This window comes from Ruditapes philippinarum, unplaced genomic scaffold, assembly GCF_026571515.1.
Source record: "Ruditapes philippinarum isolate M1 unplaced genomic scaffold, ASM2657151v2 ctg1375_1_1_1_1, whole genome shotgun sequence".
In the NCBI taxonomy this organism is placed as follows: domain Eukaryota; kingdom Metazoa; phylum Mollusca; class Bivalvia; order Venerida; family Veneridae; genus Ruditapes; species Ruditapes philippinarum.
In genome coordinates this window covers 361,387-381,769 of record NW_026857788.1, presented here as the reverse complement: position 1 = coordinate 381,769, position 20,383 = coordinate 361,387, and the positions used below count along the sequence as shown (strand labels likewise).

At 33.3% G+C, this 20,383-nt stretch overlaps 2 protein-coding genes across 2 annotated transcripts; one reads left to right on the top strand and one right to left on the bottom strand.

Moving 5' to 3' along the window:
* The first annotated feature begins 2,765 nt into the window (after positions 1-2,765).
* Positions 2,766-8,058, top strand: LOC132751067 (uncharacterized). The gene is made up of 5 exons (XM_060741177.1): positions 2,766-3,670; positions 4,804-4,989; positions 5,894-5,983; positions 6,977-7,117; positions 7,878-8,058. Exons 1-5 carry the CDS (start codon positions 3,590-3,592, stop codon positions 7,962-7,964), a joined length of 585 nt encoding a protein of 194 aa, XP_060597160.1. The 5' UTR covers positions 2,766-3,589; the 3' UTR covers positions 7,965-8,058.
* A 10,622-nt stretch (positions 8,059-18,680) lies between these two features.
* LOC132751062 (uncharacterized) lies at positions 18,681-20,383 on the bottom strand. Its single transcript, XM_060741171.1, has 4 exons — positions 20,295-20,383; positions 19,874-19,993; positions 19,102-19,253; positions 18,681-18,883 (listed from the first exon to the last, which is right to left on the bottom strand). Exons 1-4 carry the CDS (start codon positions 20,381-20,383, stop codon positions 18,681-18,683), a joined length of 564 nt encoding a protein of 187 aa, XP_060597154.1.

Below are 20,383 nucleotides of genomic sequence, written 5' to 3'. Positions count from 1 at the left end.
CATAAACCAGTAAATTTATGAGTTAAGTTTATTCTTAACCAAATTATTGAAGCATAAGCAAATGTTACGGAAGCGTCCTGGTGCCAATTTAAAGTTACATTAAATAAATATGTAAAAATATTTTGCTGTCGACCTAAAAATCAAGCATTTTACAGTATCATTAACCTGTTTAACAGTATTGTTGTAAATATCATCAAATATTGTTCATAAATTAGGATTTTAAACAGAAAACCCCACGGTAACACTAAAGTTGGTATACGAATTTTAACATGCAAATGAAGATTAAAATCAGCTTGTGTATGCGCTACGTCACAGTGTTATAGCAGCTCAAATATGAGATTTTCTTGTGCAAACACATTTTAACGGTGCATTAGGCCCCAGGTTCAGTAAAATGTAATCATCTCATAAAAACAGATTGAATTTGTATGAAAACATCCGTTACAATGCGGAAATATACCGTTAAATTAGAGCTGCTACTTATAGTCATGTTTGTTGATTAAATATTGATGTACGGATGATCTGAAGGCGGAGTTTCTCATGCAAATAGATATTGTACTTCCGAATTCGCCACAATGAGGTTGTCCATTTTTTATGCTTATAAAACTCATTTTGGTTGTCTGGACACCATAATAAGATCTGGAGTCGATATGAAACCCAATTTATTTATGAAATGTCGCTATTTCTGTTTTTATGAATTTTATTAAATGTAACTTTAACATGTTCTATAAAAAAAGATAACTCCTACGTAGGAGATAAAAAAAGCCTAATTAGGAGTTTTTAACTCCTACGTAGGACTTTATACGTATGACTTTGTAACTCCTACGTAGGACTTTTAAACTTCTACGTAGGACTTTGTAACTCCTACGTAGGACTTTTAAACTTCTACGTAAGAGTTTATAACTCCTACGTAGGACTTTGTAAGTCCTACGTAGGACTTTGTAGGTCCTACGTAGGACTTTTAAACTTCTACGTAGGACTTTGTAACTCCTACGTAGGACTTTTAAACTTCTACGCAGGAGTTTATAACTCCTACGTAGGACTTTGTAAGTCATACGTAGGACTTTGTAAGTCCTACGTAGGACTTATAAACTCCTACGTAGGAGATAAAAAAGCCTAATTAGGAGTTCATAAATCCTACGTAGGACTATATAACTCCTACATAGAGGAACACTTATAAAGTCCTACGTAGGACTTTAAAACTCCTAATTAGGTTTTTTATCTCCTACGTTGGACTTTAAAACTCCTAATTAGGTTTTTTTATCTCCTACGTAGGAGTTATAAACTCCTAATTAGGCTTTTTAACTCCGACGTAGGAGTTATAAAGTCCTACGTAGGAGTTATAAAGTCCTACGTAGGAGTTTGTAAGTCCTACGTAGGACTTTAAAACTCCTAATTTAGGTTTTTATATCTCCTACGTAGGAGTTATAAAGTCCTACGTAGGACTAATAAAGTCCTACGTAGGACTTACAAACAAAGTCCTACGTAGGAGTTATAAACTCCTAATAAGGCTTTTTATCTCCTACGTAGGAGTTATAAAGTCCTACGTAGGAGTTATAAAGTCCTCCGTGGGAGTTATCTTTTTTTATAGAACATGTTAAATTTGCACCAGGAGGATTCCGTAAAATGTACAGTTGTTTTTACTGAAAATGTAAGTTGTTAATTATAAGTATGGTATTGGAGCGTTTACAAAATATTTACTGGTGGAATTTTTTGGTAAAATTAATATTTGACATTTTGTAGCCAAATTTTTAATAACGTGTGAAACCGCCACGTGTCCGGATGATAGAGCCTCAACCCTTCTCCTCATACCACCAGTAAGGCGTCGGTAAAATTTTGTCATTCTTGGTGAAGAGCTTGTTCCAGTTGTTGCTGGTTGACTACAGTTGATTCGTACCATTGCCCAAATAAAATTTAAAATTTCAGTTGTGGTTATGTCAAAACTGAGGCAAAATGCCGGGTGTGCTTTACTTATTTCCTGGTGTATATTTCACTAAAATTGAAACTGGACGTAGATAATATACAAGTCAGGCACATGGAACAGCTATTTTCAGTATCTTACCAGTATATGTATCTGGAAATGGATACATCACTAAAAAAATGCATTTCTAGTAAAGGGGGTACTTCGAAAGATTGACAAAAATATATAATTGATCAGATCTACTTAAATTTTAATCTTGCAATTTCATAATAAGCATTTTTTCCGAACACCCATAGACTGTCTACATAGGTATTTGGCAACATTTCACGTTTATAGTACTTAAGCGGCCACCCATAGCCCTTGACTAATTTGCAATTTTTGATGCATACTTATTTATGACATCAACGTGTTCATTGATCACTTTTAAATGAGCCGCGTCACGACAAAACCAACATAGTGCGTTTGCGACCAGCATGGATCCAGACCAGCCTGCGCATCCGCGCAGTCTGCTCAGGATCCATGCTGTTCGCTATCAGTTTCTCTACTTGTTATAGGGTTGGTAAGCGAACAGCATGGATCCTGATCGCAAACGCACTATGTTGGTTTTGTCGTGACGCGGCTCAAATCGTCTTTATCAAATGCACCTTTTCAGCGCAATCCGTCAGACGCCTTACGAATTACTTCATTCGAATACCGATTATCTTCCTTTCATTCTAGGTGGTATACCACCATATAAAATATTAACAACATTTATCTTCATGAATAGAATTGAATCAAATTATGAAACTTTATAAAAAAAAATTCAATCATGGAGTCATAGAGTCAAGATTTAGATTGATATATATACGAAATTTTATGTGGATTAAAACATAGTTTATCTAAAGGGATTAATCGTCAAATCAATATATTGCTTCAAACTAATCGACACGATTTTACTGATCGGTTCTTATAGGTGAATGACTGAATTCACTAAGTGACGAAAGTTAATCACTTTATTTAAAATCCCGGTTTAGATATTTTTTTTATATAATAAGTGAGTGTTGATGTAAAGTTTCGTGTTAATTTTTTGTTATGGAATATTCTAAGTACCAGTATTCATAATTGTATCACTTATATCATGACGTTGGAAAAAATGTTTTCGAAAAAAAGTCTTATGTATAGTCGTTATGTTATAAACAAAGCTTGAATATTTTCAGTGATTCAAAGTGAAATTTTCAATCCAATATTTCATGCGAGCATATTAAAGCAATCTAAACCCAAAAATATTAACTTGCGACGATTTTGTCTTTCTTGAGCACTCTTATTAAATTTTTACATTCGCATATACGACAAGCCTGCGTTTTCTGTTCATTCTTTAGGCGAATACAACATTTTGTTACTGACAACTGGATGTGCAATTTTGATTTTATAAAGGATTTGAAAGTTGTGTTAAACCGGAATGTCTTTTTATGGTCTATAGAGCGCAGAAGTTGCTATTCACTGTTCAGAAACAGGTCGTTACTGATGTAGTGCCCAGAAACACTGGTTGACTAAAATCTGTTTTTTGGACGCTAGGTTTCATTGTTCCACACACAAACATAAAAAAAAGCAGTTTGCTAATCACATGGACAATAAATATAATTTTTATTAACACTTACGCGCACTTTAGAACGACTATTTTTAATAAAAGAAATGTCGTCTGCTAAACCGGAAGATGATATTACAACGCTGATGACTGCCTTGAAAGAATTGAACAACACAAACTATCAAAAGGTAAAGTGGAAACTTTTCATTGGATACGTTTAATGATATAGAAATGTTATTTGTATGTTTTCAGTTTTGAATATAAGAAACAAAGAAGATTTAAAAACAACCTCACTGCCGTCTTCTATAATATTTCCATTAAAACTAGACAAACATTATGAAAAAAAAATAAATGAATAGAATAATAAAAAGTAGAATAAAAAAGGGACAAATGCCGCAAATTTACATGGCATTATCTTTTAGCAAGAAAATCATGTTTATCCAATTTGCGTTCTATTTTGTGTTTAAACAGGGATGTCATTCAGTTGCAAACTGTGCGATATGACTTATATATCACTGATATATCTTTTTTCACACCAAATGAGGTTTCAGCATTTGCACAACGTATTGTTCCAATATAAATCATTTGAACTAATCTTATCGAATTAGCCTTGTTTTCATTTCCAAAGTCCATCAAATCAGTATGAAATGCATATAGTTCTCTATCTAGCCTCGTTTTCATCTTCAGAATCCAAAAGTTTCATATTGCACTTGAAGTAACTGTATATTTAAAATTATACAAAATACTTATGGTTTTGAGAGATTCCTTTTTTCCAATGTGTTTCCTTCTTGAGAATTGTTGGTGTGAAATAAAGAGTTCAATATACGTTGTAAAGTACCAATCTGATTTTATTAGACTCTTAAACCAGTGCAAAATCTATATTGGACGCGGCTAGTGCCTCGTCCAATATAGATTTGACAGCTGTTTGCTCCAACAGAATTCAGTATTGTACTCAACAATTTACATGTGTACATATAACCTGATAATAAATTATGACACTAAGTAAAATCTCAGGATTTGCCTATATCTGCTTGACACTTCGGTAACATTTTTACCTTGCTCATTTTTCAAGAATAGTCCAATAAAACATTCTTATATACCCCACTCAGATGTGTTATAATGTCTTTATTAACTTGTTTTACACTTCTTTTATCTGTCCATTGTTTTAAGAAATAAATAATACAGACATTTATAATTCTTCAAAGTAATGATCATATAACTTAGTCGTTATAAACTTTTCCGTAAAATTTTCGGCAAATACCGTTAATGCTTATGCACGTAATAAAATATTTAAACAGAAAATTTGTTTTTAACTTCTAAGAAAAAGGCACCCATTAAGAAGAAAATAAGGAAAAGGCACAGGAAACCCAGGAAGTCAGGCGTCGGTCTCCCAGCAGAAGAGGATGACGAGTTTGAATATAGCTGGCCAAAATGTGTGTGCGGAATGGACCATCCACCTGTACCAACTTTCAAACCACCTGACGGTAAAAGGTGCACATATTATTGGGTAAATATGAAATAAAACACACCCATCAAATTATTAAGTTAATATGGAACAGTAACTTTGTGAATAACATCTTTTTTCTTTTTGTGTCATTTTTTCTGAATTAAAGTGCAGATAAATCTATATCATACCTTATTTTGACGAGCTTAAATTGCTGAATAGCATAAAAATTAAAATGTTTAGGAAAGTGAACGCATGTCTCCGCGGGGACTCATATGACTTGACAGTTGTCCAGATTTGTTGTGTATGTCACATGAATATATAAATAAGTGATAACTTTGGGCGATAAACATTTAATAATCAAACACTAGATCTATACATTCAATTTAGTATGAATATATAATATGATTCTAAATGATCAATAAACGCAGACGTAAAATAGGAAAGTATTTCGCTCCCGTTATAAACATTTTGAAACTATATTAACCGCTTAAACAGTTATTGGTTTTAAACATAGATCATGAATAAACTTCTGATAATCATTTCATTTATCAAGTTAAAATAACGACTTGTGTCAAAAATGACTTGTTTTAGAACGAAACAACAATCGCTCCAAATGTTTACGATTGCTTCCTATCTGCTGAACAAAAAACAACAAAGCAAAACAAAACATAAAAAAGAAAGAAAAAATAATGAAAGGAAAGAAAGAAAGAAAAAAGAAAGAAAGAAAGAATGAAAACTTTTTTAAATCGAAAGTCTCGTATATCTGAAACAATAAAAAAAACTCATGTATTTTGAACAAACAAGCTGTTTTTAGGGGAAAAAAGGATCAAACATAGCAATCAGTTATTCATGTTTTTAATAGTTTTCCAACTTTTAATCGCCCGAATAAGATAGATTTAGATGATCATAAAATTGCCGTTTAGTGGGGATGTTTCTATAATTATATTATGTTTTCTATTTACAGCAAATAGCAGATTCGTTTCCGTTTATGACACTACATCGAGTGTTGTCTACAGAACTGAGATTCATAGAAGCAGACGATGATCAGAGCGGGGTATGTAAACGTTCTGTTGGTAGTTGTCACTCCAAGTCACATTGAATTTATCAGAGCTCGGTTCAGCCACCCCATCGTTCCTGGGCAGACTGTCAAGCAGTTTACCAGTAGTAGTTGCCTTCACTCCCTAAGAAACTTCTGTACATCCCAGAGGAGAGGTACAATGCGAGTGACCGTAGAAAGGATTTCATGATCAATCACAACGAAAGTGACATGCACCGTCCGGGAATCGAACCCGGGTCGCCCGATTCACATCCCAACGCTCCACTTATTTAGTTTACTGGACGACGTATGTAAACGTTGACTCTTACACAGCTATATATCTTAAATGTTTCAATCTGGACAAAACCTTTCATCATTTTAAGAGAATTTTCAAAATACGATGTAGGTACGGACTAAATAGCAAATTCTGCAGACCATGTCCATGCAGACGGGGTGGATACGCCGGCTGATCTTGGTCTGTACTGGTCGCATGAATAGAATTTATTGCAGCTAGCAGCCTTAGTGTTGATAGTTGTCGTAAATCACTAAAATATGCTAAATGACACCTATTGTATGTGTTTCAAAATTCCTGCAAATGCTTTTATCAATTTGGCCAAGGATAATATCAAAGCAGTGCGATAATTGTTATAAAAACATTTGAAACACCTATATATAATACATATCCTGGATTTAGAAAGCAATTGTTATTCTGTTAAATGGTCACTTGTGACTCTTCAACGGGGGACAATTCAATAGTAATATTTTATCACGAAACACAAGTTACCTCCATTCCATTAATAAGTTTTCCCGTATTCCCTGTCGTTCAATTTTAAACAATATGATATGAGTAATAATTGCAGCTTCACATCTCTTCAAGAACACGTGTCACTGAAATCATCGTGTAACTACTTGTCCTCTTTTATTGTCGGACTTATTTTTTGTCCTCTTTTATTGTCGGACTTTTTCTGTTTTCTAAAAACAAACACCTTTCATTATTTCTCAATCTTTCAGTTATTAGAATTAGAAGAATTGAAGACATTGTTGAAAGGTATCCTTGGTGAGAAGAATGTAACGGACAGAATGGTAGAGAAAACATTTAAAGAAATAGACACTGATGAGAGCGGTACACTCGACTTCTCTGAAGTTCTGGGCGTAAGTGTCTTTGTTATGTATATGTAGATAAAGGTTTGACATAATAAGTAACAACAAACATTAATAACTGTAAAAAGTTATATTTCATTTTGAACTGCAATTTTATTCTTTGAAATACGCTCTGGTTTGCAATTTGGAGGGTGTGAACTATATTCTAATGAAATGTTTTAATAAAATCTATGAAAGGTAAAGTAATGTTGCTTCTATAATGTTATAAATGGTCAATTCTGGAAATTTTGTACATATAATGTATCTGTTATTCAACACTCATTAATATTGTACATAAACAGAATGAAATGTTCCGAAACAAGATATAGCACTGAGAGCCTCATGACATTAGAGTGACCGCACATATATCATATATAGCGGACTGAAGCCGAAGGGTTGGGTCCGTTCAATAGTTTGGTAGTTGACTAGGAGGTTACTATATGCTATGAGGTCCAAAGTACTGTGCGTTTTGTAGAATATTTCTCGCGGTTTCTTGCCGTTAAATTTAAGCGGTTCGATAAAAACGTAATTGTACCGCTCAAGCGGTCGGACCGCTGACTACACCGTGACTATTAAATTATATAAATTCTAGCTGACACTTATATAAATAAAGAGAAACATATTTATGTAAGGTATAATATAGATAATGTAGTGCCATTTGTACGTTGGAACATTTGCAATTATTTTCGGCCGTTAGCTTTTTTCACATTGACTTCCAGTTCAAAAACGGGCGCCGATTTTGTGTAATCAAATTCTTGTATTTAATTGACAGATTGTAGACGCCTTGGTCCAGAGAGAACACACAAAATTACCGGAAACTTTACAAAAAGAGTATTCTAAAGTCTGCTCAATACAATGACGTCACTGCTTTTTATTTATACAAGTAATTTTGTTTTGCTTTTTTGTCCAATCTTTTGATGTTTATGATTTATTTACAATAGTTGTTTTTATGTATTTATGACTTATAATTCTAATAAAAACTTGTATAAGTTTGAAGTCTAAAGTTTTATTTATACGTGTATAGAATGCTCAGTGCTATGGGAATTGGGTTCATTGTTTTTCTTTCTCCTTTATTTCTTCTTTTTTCACTAACGAAATTTCATCAACGAAATTTATCATGACTTTGTCTTTGAACATAAATATAGACCTTTTTACCACAGGAACGGTAGTAGCATTTCGCGCATGCGCATTATGTATGGGATAAATTAATAACAAACGTCTCTCCTGTTTTTATGTTCTTTGTGGTATTAAATTACATTTCAATTCAGCACGACGACCAGTTTACCAAAATTCTTTTCCATAACTATTTACCGGCATATTCTACGAAATAAACATAGACTGATATGTGTTTCCCTACAAGTACTTACCTGTTTATAAACTAACCACAAAACATTTGTCATTTCACGGCGTCTCAACGCCGTGATATTGTGATGGGTAGTTTTCGGTAGCATGGGCAAAAGTCACGTGACAAAATGCCTTTCGATTTCTACAGCCGACATTTTATTGTTTTTACGCAATCATTGTACAGCCCATTTCCGTGAAAAATTACATAGAAACAGTTTTTTTTCAAAACCATATAGAATCTAAACAGTATTTTTATCAACACACGAAATATCAGCGTTTTATATTAACACATTTCCGGACATCCTTTCGACATGCTTGAGAAATTTGCCTTGAATGGATTATGTATGGTGGCTGATTAACGCCATCCAAATATTTTCGCGTCTTCGCCTCAAAATGCGAAAATGCGAAAACACGAAGGGACGACATATTTCGACTAATGTGTTCTCATGTCGGATCTATGTCTCTCTCGGAGTGAATCTTTTCACGTGTAAAATGTCTTTGAACATTACATTCCTAAGTTTCTATATTTGCAATTAAGAACTTAAATTGTCTTTTTTTTTTTAGCTCACCAGAGCCGAAGGCTCAGGGTGATCTATTAGTAACAAAGGGGGATACTCCGGCGTCCGTCGTCCGTCTTCATGCGTCAACAATCATCTTCTTCTCTGAAACTGCTGGGCAGATTTAACTAAAATTTGGTCTGTAGCATCCTTGTGATAGTCACACTTAAATTTGCTCATGTCATTTCAATTGGCCCCTTTTAGGGTTCAGCAGAGCTAAAAATAGAAAAACCTTTAGACATCTTCTTCTACAGAACCAATTGATGGATGATCACCAAACTTTGTCTGTAGCATTCTTGGGTAGTCTTTTATCAAGTTTGCTCATATTAATTTGATTGGCCCCTTGTAGGGGCTGCTTTAGCTAAAAATAGAAATACATTTAAACGTCTTCTTCTACAGAACTAATTGATGGATGATCACCAAACTTTGTCTGTAGCATCCTTAGGTAGTATTTTATCAAGTTTGCTCATATTAATTTGATTGGCCCCTTTTAGGGGTCATTAGGGCTTAAAATAGAAAACCTTTAGACATTTTCTTCTACAGAACCAATTGATGGATGATCACCAAACTTTGCCTGTAGCATTCTTGGGTAGTCTTTTATCAAGTTTGCTCATATTACTTTGATTGGACCCTTGTAGGGGCCGCTATAGCTAAAAATATAAATACCTTTAAATGTCTTCTTCTACAGAACTAATAGATGGATGATCACAAAACTTTATCAGTAACATTCTTGGGTAGTCTTTTATTAAGTTTGCTCGTATTTATTTGATTGGCCCCTTTTAGGGGTCTCTATAGGGCTAAAAATAGAAAAACCTTTAGACATCTTTTTCTACAGAACTAATGGATGGATGATTACCAAACTTTGTCTGTAACATTCTTGGGTAGTCTTTTATCAAGTTTGCCTATATTATTTTGATTGGCCCCTTTTAAGGGCCGCTATAGCTTAAAATAGAAATACTTTTAAATGCTTTTTCTACAGAACTAATTGATTGATGATCACCAAACTCTGTCTGTTGCATTCTTAAGTAATCTTTTATCAAGTTTGCTCATATTAATTTGATTGGCCCCTTGTAGGGGCCGCTAAAGCTAAAAATAGAAATACCTTTAAACATCTGCTCCTACAGAACTCATAGATGAATGATCACCAAACTTTGTCTGTAGCCTTCTTTGGTAGTCTTTTATCAAGTTTGCTCATCTTAATTTGATTGGCCCCTTTTAGGGGTCTCTAGGGCTAAAAATAGAAAAACCTTTAGACATCTTCATCTACAGAGCTAATTGATAGATGATCATTAAACTTTGTCAGTAGCATTCTTAGGTAGTCTTTAATCAAGTTTGCTCATATTAATTTGATTGGTCCTGTTATAAAGCTAAAGCTTAAATGCACTAGCATTTCTTTAAATTAAAGTTTAAAGATATTCTAAGCTCTAATTTTAATATAAAAAAAATATTGACAATGGATACACAGTCTCCTTATAAATATAAATATGAAATATACGTGTTTTGACTTCACACAAAGTAGATATGTTATGTTTTAAATTCTTAACACTATTCGTGGTCACAGTATAAATATAATGATAGTGTCATTACAAAAACTTTTTTTTTCTTTTTTCTTTATAGAAAAGACCATCTTTACATTGCCTGTAATAGCATATGCAGTTTCCTGTACATAGTATATTCATTCTTTTATCCAAATAAGACATTTTCACTAAGAATTTCATAAATTTCATTGGCTTGGGTCATGACCTGTTTATGATGTGTAAATATATTTTAGCTCTGGAATTCGGACTATTGCATCATTGTAAGGTCAGTTGTAGGTCATTAACCAGGAAAAAAATAGGTCTAAAGAAACATAAAATTTGTTTCTCCTGTGCTCAATTCTCTTATTGAATTTTGTAAAAAATTGTAATTTTTTCATTTTTTTTGTAGAATTAACAAGGGACAAGGGGTTTAATTTCTGTTCCTGAATTGAATTTTGATATGAACTGGCTTACTTTTGATATATTTGATATCGCTTTACCTACTTTTTTTGTCTTTTATGTACAGACTTGAAATTTGGACTATGGGTGTAATTTGTGTAATTTTTGATGTTGAATTCAATTTTGATACCAGCTGACCTACTTTAGGTACTACTGACATCATTTTACCTACTGTCTTGTATTTTGACATTCAGATTTTAAATGTTGACCAGGTTTGTCAATTCTGATGCCGAAATGAATTTTGATATCAACTGACCTACTTTTGATATTTTTGATATAATTTGACTTTCATTCTTGTGTTCTTGACATACAGACTTGAAATTTGGACTAGGGGTGTAATTTCTGATGCTGAATTGAATTTTGATATTAACTGGCCTACTTTTCATATTTTTTACAATGTTTGACCTATTGTCTTTTTTTGAGGTACAGTTATGTTACCATACAGAATGTATAAAAAATTTGTCCCAAACTGTGAACTTCAAACATCTACACCTTACATGTTTTGCATGTGACATTTTGTGTTTTCATTCAAAAAAAGTTTTAAAAAAATTGTCCAATCAAAATTAATCCTGCTCTAGTGGTCAGTTGTTCTGCATTTATTCTACATAGTCTCATAGGAACACACTTGCAACATACATATCTTAACAAATCCTTTCCAAAATATTAGGGCAAAATATTACAATTTTTATAGTGAATAATGAAATGATGGGTTAGATGAGTCATCTAGGACCATCTTAGTGGTCATATTGTTTATTATGAAGAAAAAAAGCTAAAACAATCAGTGTTGTGAAAGTATATTACTAAAGGGGCAAGTTAAAGTTGATCGAGCTGAACTGCCGAAAGAGCTGGACTTGCCTTTCAGCAAGTTCTTTTGAAAAATAATTTCCAACACTGAAAAGCAGTTGTTTCTGGTGAGCGACTCAGGGCCATCATGGCCCTCTTGTTAAATAATTTCATTTTTCTTGCGCAATTCTCTAAAATGAGACTTGGTTTTTCTATATGCGTTTCACAATTAACATTCATCATACCAGGTTGTAAAATAACTTAATTTGGTCCTTAAATCAGATTTTACCACAACATCAAACTTCATTCAGAATTCATGTCACGTTATTGAGAGCAAAATTCTGAGTTTCCTTTAGATATGAGCAAGAAAATGTTTATTACCCCCCGCCGAAAATACGGATATAGAATTAGTCTCCATCCGTCCGTCTGTCCTTCCGTCCGTCACTCTACATTTTTGTCCGGAGCATATCTCAAAAAGTATCAATTTGAAACTTCATAGGTGGAGGTATCAACTTGAAACTTCATTTGTGGATAAATCATATTTAGGAAAAGTGCAGTGCACAAGAATGATAACTCTACGCTGCATGTTTTTTTCATTGTTGCCCTTTGTTATTCTTCAAACTCAATTTTTGTCCACAGCATAACTCAAAAAGCCTTTGAGATATCAACATGAAACTTCATAGGTGGATAGATCTCACTCAGGAGGTGTGCAATGCAAGAGTGATAACTGTACCATTTCTAAATTTTGAGTTATTGCTCTTTGTTATTTTTCATACTTAATTTTTCACCTGAGTGGAGCATAAATTAACTAAAAAACAAACTTTGAGATGTCAATGTAATCTTCATAGGTAGATAGATATTTTTGAGGATGAATGTTGTGCGAAAGAATGATAACTCTAACCTTTATAATTATTGAGTTATTGACATTTGTTATTTTCTTACTTTTTGTCCGGAGAATATCTAAAAAAGTGGTAGAGGTAACAACTTGAAACTTCATAGGTGGATAGCTCTTTTTGATGAGAAGTGCAGCACACTAGAATGATAACTAACCGTGCATTATTTTTCAGTTATTGCCCTTTGTTATTTTTCATACTTAATTTTGTCCAGGGTATAACTACAAAAGCCTTTGAGATATCTACATGAACCTTCAAAGGTGGACAGATCTCACTCAGGAGATATGCAGTGCAAAAGAGTGATAACTCTACCCTTCATAATTTTTAGTTATTGCCCTTTGTTATTTTTCATACTAATTTTTTCACCTAAGTGGAGCATATCTCTGAAAAAGTCTTTGAAATGTCAACATGAAACTTCATAGGTGGATAGATCTTATTGAGGAGGAATGTTGTGCGCAAGAATGATAACTCTATCCTTTATAATGTTTGAGTTATTGCCATTTGTTATTTTTCAAACTTTTTGTCCGGAGCTTATCTAAAAAAATGTTAGAGGTAACAACTTGAAACTTCATAGGTGGATAGATCTTATTGGGGAGCATTGCAGCACACTAGAGTGATAACACACCGTGCATTGTTTTTCCAGTTATTGCACTTTATTATTTTTCATACTTTATTTTTGTCCAGGGTATAACTACAAAAGCATTTGAGATTTCAACATGAAACTTCATAGGTGGATAGATCTTTCTCAGGCGGTATGCAGTGCAAAAGAGTGATAACTCTACCCTTCATAATTTTTGAGTTATTGCCCTTTGTTATTTTCCATACTAAATTTTTCACCTGAGTGGAGCATATCTCGGAAAAAGTCTTTGAAATACCACAAGAAACTTTATAGGTGGATAGATCTTATTGGGGAGGAATGTTGTGCGCAAGAATAATACCCTTTATATTTTGTTTGTTATTGCCATTTGTTATTTTTCATACTTTTTGTCCGGAGCTTATCTCAATTATTATTAATTGAGCCTTGATTTTAAACTAAATGTGTCTGTATTTCTTACCATCCTTTACTGGTTTTAGATTATCATTATTGTTTAATAGGTTTACTAAATTAATGTTGTTCATTATGTCTTATAGAGGATATTGAATGAGTGTAAGTTCAATACTGAATTTATTGCACGAGTTGAATAAAATTATATTATGCGAGCCTCTGACGAGCATAATATTATTTTATTCAACGAGTGCAATAAATTCAGAAATGAACTTACACGAATTTAATATTCTTTTTATCACATACCAAAAATAAATACAGTTTAAAGTGAAATAAGAGTCATTTTTCATTGACGCGCATATAGTATAACGCCAACATTTAGCGCGTCTTTACACTATGTTTGTATAACGCTAATGACGTCACGTCAAAATAATATGCACGGCCGTGCAATACCATATTTACGGAGTCGCAAAATCGGCACGGGTGTGTGATAAATATATATATGATAATGTTTTATCGGATTTATGTAAAGCACTCTTGAACATTTATTATTTATGAAAAGAGTGCTATAGAAATGTGGTATATAATAATGATAATACTAATAATAATAATAATAATAATAATAATAATAATAATAATAATAATAATAATAATAATAATCTCAAAAAGGTGTTAGAGGTATCAACTTGAAACTTATTAGGTGGATAGATCTCATTGAGGAGGAGTGCAGCACACAAGACATTTAACCTACCGTGCATTATTTTTCAGTTAATGCCCTTTGTTATTTTTCATACTTAATTTTGTCCAGAGCATAACTACAAAGGCCTTTGAGATATTAACATGAACCTTCATAGGTGGATACATCTCACTCGAGAGGTATGCAGTACACAAGAATGATAATTATTCTACTCTACTACATATAAACATGGCTCTTAATTGTAACAAGTTACATGATTATGATATTTTAAAACCTTCTGAACAAGTTAACATGTCAATTCAAAACAATGCTATTTGGAGATACCTTATCAATATATTTAAACTGGTTTTTTTTTTGTTTTTTTTTTTGTGTGGGGTCTTTTTTTTTTTTTTTTTTTCGTTGCTGCATTTTCCCAGCAATTTTTACTTGTGGAACATTGTCTTGTTTTTTTTTGTTTTCGCCGTGACAATCATGGTTATTATTTATTAGCATTGCAGTGCATTTCCCAGCAATTTTTTTATCTAGACTTGAATATGAATAGCAGAAAATTTCAAAAACTTTTACCGTACTGATTGTGAAGAATTCAAGTTTTGAAGTTCCAACCCCACCAATTTTATTTTCAAGCACTTTTCAAAAATCCAACTATTAAAGTTTGTTAAATTTCTCAATATTATTATTTTTAGGCAAAGTAACCTTAAAATTGAAGATAGCATATGCCAGACAAGATAACTATGATTAAAGAAGTAAATTAAAAACAAAAAAATATGAAATTTGAAGAAAATGTGCCCTTTTTATGATTTCGATATCAACTTACATTCTACTGGGCAATGGCTAAAAAACTTCAAATTTTTTTATGTCACAAGAAGTTTAGTTAATTGGTCTTAATCAATCCATAACTCTTTCTTATAAACTTTATGAAAAATTTATAATTTCATGAGCAAAAAGTCCAATAAACACAGATTATTTGTGTTTTTGGACCTTAAGACTATTTCAGATTTAACAAATGCCCATAACTTATAATTATCCAAATCAAATAGAGATAATTTTAATTATTATTTCAAACCCTAATAAATTTGTGATGCTTTTGCAAATACAAGGTACTTTTTTTTTCAGTTCCCATAACACTTAAAATTTTTATCATTACATATCGAATAAATGTTTTGAATATTAATTTTTAAAATTGAAATTGTTTTTTTACCAAGACTTCTTTACATTAAGAGGATGCAAAGGTACAGTTTTATTCTCTTACAAGAAAAAATGGGAACTCTCTTTGTGTTACAATCAATTCAAAAAAACAACTCTTTAAACAGTTTACTTCCATTGTAACAAAAACTGAACAATGTTGTTAAACCTATTTTCACTTCACCAAATATTTAAAAGTTTCTTTATATTATAGATCTTTAACTAGGTTTAGGGATCACAGAATCTTAAAATCCCGATTGCTGGCCGTAAACACGCGGTTGGCCCCTCACTGTTATTTTCATTATGAAAGTATTTGTTAAGGCCCATCCTCTCATCACGCTTGTTAGTAGTTGAAGGGTTGTTGCAAGTTCAAACCAACCCTGCTATATTTTCAGCCGTAGGTGCTCTTGCATGATGGATTTGGGTAGAATGCAGCTGAGACAACGATGGAAAAGATTTTTGGCTTTCCCTCCTTGTTGACCAACATTTTCTTTACAAACTGCACTTACCACTTAAAATTTGAGTCAATACTGTTTGTTGTCAACGTCCAAATGGGAAATAAGACTTGCCCAAACGTGCCCGTCTTCTGCAGCATCATGTGGCACCATAATGAGGTGTTCAAAATGTCATGTACCATTGTCTTCCTGCTTGTAATGACTTCCTTCCTGGAATTTCACCCTTCCGGAAAAGTGAAAGAGAATCAACCAGGGTTGCTTTTGTTCCGTTCAACAAACATATCATATACACCAGCACAGTTCAATTTGCATTTACAATTACCGGAAAATGAATTTTTAACCATTGTGTGCAACTAGAACACAGTTTGGAATTTTTTTTCACCCAGGCAGTAAATAGTTGGGTGGGCCGAACTTTATATCTGTTGCTTCTACCCCGGTTGTCCAAGATGTAATAGAGGGTCGCCATCAACTGAGAGGCCAGTGACTTGCCTAGCCCAAGAGATATGGGTTTGTCGGTTTAAGAACATACTGAGAAAAATGTACGGGTTCCAGCCAAATCTGACGCTGCTATCTGCGTTATCTGTGGCAGGCAATGTCCACGAACTGTAAAAAAAAATCATTTGGTTTTCATTTCGGTGAATATCAATTTACTGACAATAAATATATTGCAATATGTTGTGTTTTTAGAAGAGTTGCTAAGTACTAGTTAGCACTAAATACAATAACAAAACTGTGCACCTTAGCACTAAATACATAACAAAACTCTGCATCTAAGTTGCCGCCAATAAAAGCTAGAGTAGTAAACTGATTTTCATTTACACTTTAGAAGTAGTAAACTTTTACATTTGCATTAATCATAAACTATTTCTTACTAAGGTCTGTCGTCTCCAGATCAAACGTCACCAATGTCGGGTTTGTGAGCTGAATAGGTTTGAAGTCTCCTTTGGGTATTGGGGCTGGAATAGCCTCTATATCTGCATTGGTCTCATGGCCAATTCCTAAAAATCAATCACACAAATGATAAACATTTTTTGTCTGGTCTTACCGGACAATTTGTCATAATGTATCAAGTTTTAAATTAATGAAACTTGCAAACATAAACATTATTTTTCATTCCTTGATCAAATCTATATGGTATTTATTATTATATACTATATTAGTAAAATATTATATAGATACAGCTGCCAGAACACAAATTTTACTAACCAGACTGATATAAGAGACTCCTTCCAACACCTCCTGGGCACCCTGGTTCACCGCCCGCTCTTTTCTTCAACTCCAAACGGCGTCTTTTCGTTGAGGGAAGTTCCATTTTGCCTGGACACGCTCACGATTTTTCTGGCACTTCTCAGCATGCTTGAGTGTGTGGACCCCAGGGGACAAGCCAGCATCTACATTTGCCTGCAATTATGGAAAAAACATAGTACAGATTACCTTATCTTGCTCTATTGTTAATAAGTATGAAATAATAAGAGTTATATAACAACAGAACAATATTTTTTTTTTAATTTTTCTTTTTTATAAATAATGTACTTTTCTCTTAAAATACCCCATAAATGAGTGTTATAGCAGCCAAAAATTTCTTATCTTTGTCAAAGTATTAAATAAATAATTTTTAATTTTAATCAGTTGTACCTTTCTTATCCTTTGTCCAAATTGAGACCAGAATGCATGTAGATCTGGAAACGTGTAACTGTAAATTGAGACAACTGTAAAAAGAAACAGAACATAAAACTCAAACACCAGTAACAAAAAAAACAAACAACAATTTTGCACACCTGAGATATATTGTTTTGATTACTTAGAATACTGAAAAGTTCAGGACAGATCTATATGAGTGTTCAAAGAATTTAATTCAGCCAAAACAGATAAAAAAAAAGCAGATAGGCAAGCATTTGTATTTGCATTTTCGGCCCAATGGTCATTCTTTGTGTAGCTTTGTATATTGTATGTTGATTAAAAAAACTCAGGTGCACTACATCAGCAAACAAGAAAAATAATAATAAACATGCAAACTTGAAATACTTTTTCATAAATGTGCATTTACGCACAATAACCAGAACACATTTATTTGAATTACCTCTGCGATGTAATGTCTTCCTTCATTGATGCAAAGCTGCTGTAGCGTGGACCCTATAGTCCAAGAGACTTAGTGTTTCCATAATGGAAGCTCTTAGCGCTCTTATTGAAACTTCCCTGTTGGCATGTTCACAAGCTTGTGATGAGCCAAGATCCGCATATTGCTCTGCATTATCAGCAAGAGGTTTAAAAATCCCCCTCCAAGGCTGCCCGAAGTTGTTCGTCCTTTCAATGGAGCCTTGTAAGGCAGACTTCTGTGGACATAACTCTTCCTGTCTTCTGGTGAACGCTTATACCCACAGAATCTAGGATGGCACATACTGTGATCACCAAATTGATGCGGAACTAAAGCATTCAAGTTTTCTCTCAGAGCATCCTTATCACCAGCATTTTTTTGCAAAAGCATATTTTAAACACTTTTGAAGATGGAGGATAGTAATTTTACTGATTTTTCACATTTTTAGAGTGATGAAGACTGAAGAGATGTGATTTTCCAACATTTTTAACGACATGATTTTTTGTCAAATCTCTTTTTTAGATGTATATTTAGATTTTTTTCACTCTAGCTATGAGTGTATTGTCACCATCTCCTTCAACATATTTCTATCGGAGTTCCTTCATCCTTCAGTTCTGCACTCCTTTCTCCCCACTGACACTTTCCATCAGTTTGGCACTCCCACGATGGTTTCTAACACACAGGTGAGGTCTGACTGCTTGACCCTTACGGTTGCGTGCCCACCAGTTACACGTTCCACAAACCCTGTGTGATACAATTGACTTAAGAACCTTCTTCCCATACTTTGACTTTGACATGAAGAATGTGTGTGCTGAAAGAAAATGAAAACTTTATTATATTTATTAATACTAGCTGCCACCATTTCATGCAGAGTTCTAAAGTTTTGTACAATAAGATAAATTTCTTTTTAACAATATAAATTAAAAGTGAAATCAGTCAAACCAATAACAACGTTTTGACCCAAACAAACTCAATATTTCCTATCTATGGGCTAAACAAAAAAGGCAGAAATTTCATTACAAAGCTTACAGGTTAAACTATCAAATCCACGTTTTTGCCAGGCGGTGTCAACTGAACAGGACATTCCAAGTCTGGTCCTACACTGAAATTTGTCTTGAAGGCGAATTTTGGCTCTTTCACAAGAGATCTTTCTACAGCCGTCAGGTTGGGAATTTTGTCTTCTGGAAATAAAAATCAATATAATTATTCACAAATTAAAGGGACTCCACTGAGGTATTTTGAATGATGGGACTGAAAATATTTTTTCCAGATAAATCTACGATTTGATGTAGGTTTAGACCACTAATTTTTGTGCAAAATTTCAGATTGAAAAAAATTTACCCAAAATGAAAAGCGTAAACGCTTTTCATTCAATCGGGCTGAGAAAATCATTAAAATTACGATTTTCAATTTATTTCATAGTATATTTCTTAACTATCTTTGCATATATTTCTGTTTAAAGTGCCCTAGCTCATCTATGTAAGAAATTCAACTGTAATGTTTTTAGGCTTTTAAACCTAAGTGAAGTCCCTTTAATAAATGTATAAAAATTTCTCCATTTCTGAAGTCAGGTTAACTATAATGCAGCATTACAAACTGTGTGCAACTTTTGTTAAAATGGGAACCATTCAATCTAATTTTAAAACCATTGTGTGTGAAGCTCCTGAAATTTATATAAAAGTTGTAAAGTGCTATAAAAGTTCAAATGTAATGCCATTTGCAGTTTATTATACATGTAAGAAGATACCATACTTTACAAAACTTTTTAGTAAACCAATGCTTCAGTAATCTAAAAAAATACCTGGTAACTCGTTCCTGGATGATGGGTGTGTCGCCTAAATCACTCCAATTACCATCACCTTTGTCAGCCCTCGGCACTGGCACAGGACTGTCGCAGCACCTCCCTGGAAATAATGCGATACTGTATTTACCAATGTTGGAAAATAAAGTCTATAAAAACAGTGAACTAAGAAATTTGTTTTAAGTTGCACCCCTGTCACCCGAACTCTCTGCTTCTACAGTAATCACTTAAGTTGTTATACCCCACTTACCACAAATTATGTTGCTGCATTGTAAACAGGACATGCATAAAAGAAAATGCACTGCAGGTATGTTCAATTCTTTATGACTTGCTTAAAATTATACTCCAGACATACTGGGACTTTATATATAAAAAGAAACCTAACATGATTAAAAAGTATGGTATAAATATGTTTCTTTACTTTGTATGAGGGGATGCATCTGGCATTGCTCCAATTCCAAGGTCTTCAATTAGCGACCTGTCTATAGACTGCTTTGCCTCATCAGTCAT